A 1501-nucleotide genomic window follows, 5' to 3' on the forward strand; every position below is an offset into this window, starting at 1 on the left:
ACATTTAGACATATGAACCCATATGTGTGTACAGTCGTCCTCAGATATGTTCATACCCTCCCATTACAGAAGGAAACAAACAGCTGTCATTGAAATAAGCTGAAATTGACAAAAGTAATAATAAATAAAAATGTAATGAACATCATGACGCTGCTTTTGAATTGTGGTTCAACAGAAATATTAAAAAAAACACACAAGCAAAAAAAATAAGCATGATGGGACCCGTAAACTAATATTTAGTTGAACAACCCTTTGAGCCAATCACTGCCATCAGATGTTTTCTGTAACTCTGTCAGACTTGTGCACCTGTTGACAGGTGTTCTGGTCCACTGCTCATCAGCAAAGTGCTCTCATTGGTCCGGGACAGTTTTGTTTGGGTTTTTTAAAATTATTCTTTTCAACCACAATTCAAAAGCAACGTCTTATTTCACTAAATTATAATTTATTAAATTTTTATTTATTATTACTTTTTTCAGTTTCTAGTTATTTAAGTGACTATTGTGAATTTTGCCTTTTCTTTAATGGAAGGGGATGAACACGTGAGGACGACTGTACTTGAGTGCAATGCGCATGCGCCCCACTCCCTGCCTGTCCTCCGGCTTGCCATAGAAAAGCGAAAGTCATCTGAACCGGACGAATATGTCATATGTGAAACTGGTAACTATCCTCAACCATATTCACCTTTTGTGACCTTAAATATTATAATGTTCATAGACAGCGGCTGCTTTTTAGTGAAACACGCGCTCATAGTTGTTCACAATTAAAACCGACAACGAAGAGTTCTTTAACTGTTGCTGAATGAGTCAACCGCTAACGTTAGCATGTTGCTAGCGGCTGTCGCTAACAGCTCCGTGTAGCAGCAGGCCGCCATTATTGAGGCAAACGTTAAAAGTCTTGTTATTGCCGTGAAATAGCGTAAAAACAATAGTGGCAGATTTGTGTAACTGACGTTGTAGGGTCTTTTAAAGCCTTCCTCTATCTCTAACCGGGCTGTGTGTTCTGCCGCTCCGCCTCCAGGTGTCGCTGTGTGCCGTGGCTCCGGGGCTGGCGGGCCTGCTGAGCGGCTCGGTGCTGGCCGCCGCCGCCGCCGCCGCCGCCTCCACGGAGGGGAAGAAGAGGAACACCCAGCCGGCCCTGAGCATCGATGAGGTGGGTTAATGAGTGACTGACACGGGGAGGACGGGGTCAACGTGCGTTACCGTCACCGACAAGCTTCACCTCTGTTTTGTTTTTGTCCTCTGACAGTCTGTTTACATGGACGCGTGCTGTTTGGGTCACATTTAGGAGATAAATATTAAGTATTACTGAGCAGCATGGGAAACAAACAAGAATAGATTTAATTAACCACAAACAGGCTGAGAAAAAAAATACAAAACGACCAGAGACAGATAGAATGAAAGGATAACAAAAATATGTTTAACAACCACAAAGAGACATAAAATGACCACAAGGAGATGCAAAATGGCCACAAAGAGACATGAAACTATCATAAAAAGACACA

General features: G+C 42.4%; 1 protein-coding gene across 1 annotated transcript in view; it reads left to right on the forward strand.

Moving 5' to 3' along the window:
- Positions 1-597: 597 nt before the first annotated feature.
- apoob (apolipoprotein O, b) overlaps positions 598-1501 on the forward strand; it is a 15177-nt gene continuing 14273 nt past the window's right edge. Inside the window, exons 1-2 of the mRNA XM_008279059.1 lie at positions 598-657; positions 1018-1149. Coding sequence (XP_008277281.1) covers positions 640-657; positions 1018-1149 — 150 coding nt within the window. The 5' untranslated portion in view covers positions 598-639. The remainder of the gene's footprint in view (positions 658-1017; positions 1150-1501) is intronic.

Source organism: Stegastes partitus, unplaced genomic scaffold, assembly GCF_000690725.1.
Source record: "Stegastes partitus isolate 25-593 unplaced genomic scaffold, Stegastes_partitus-1.0.2 Scaffold143, whole genome shotgun sequence".
NCBI lineage: Eukaryota > Metazoa > Chordata > Actinopteri > Pomacentridae > Stegastes > Stegastes partitus.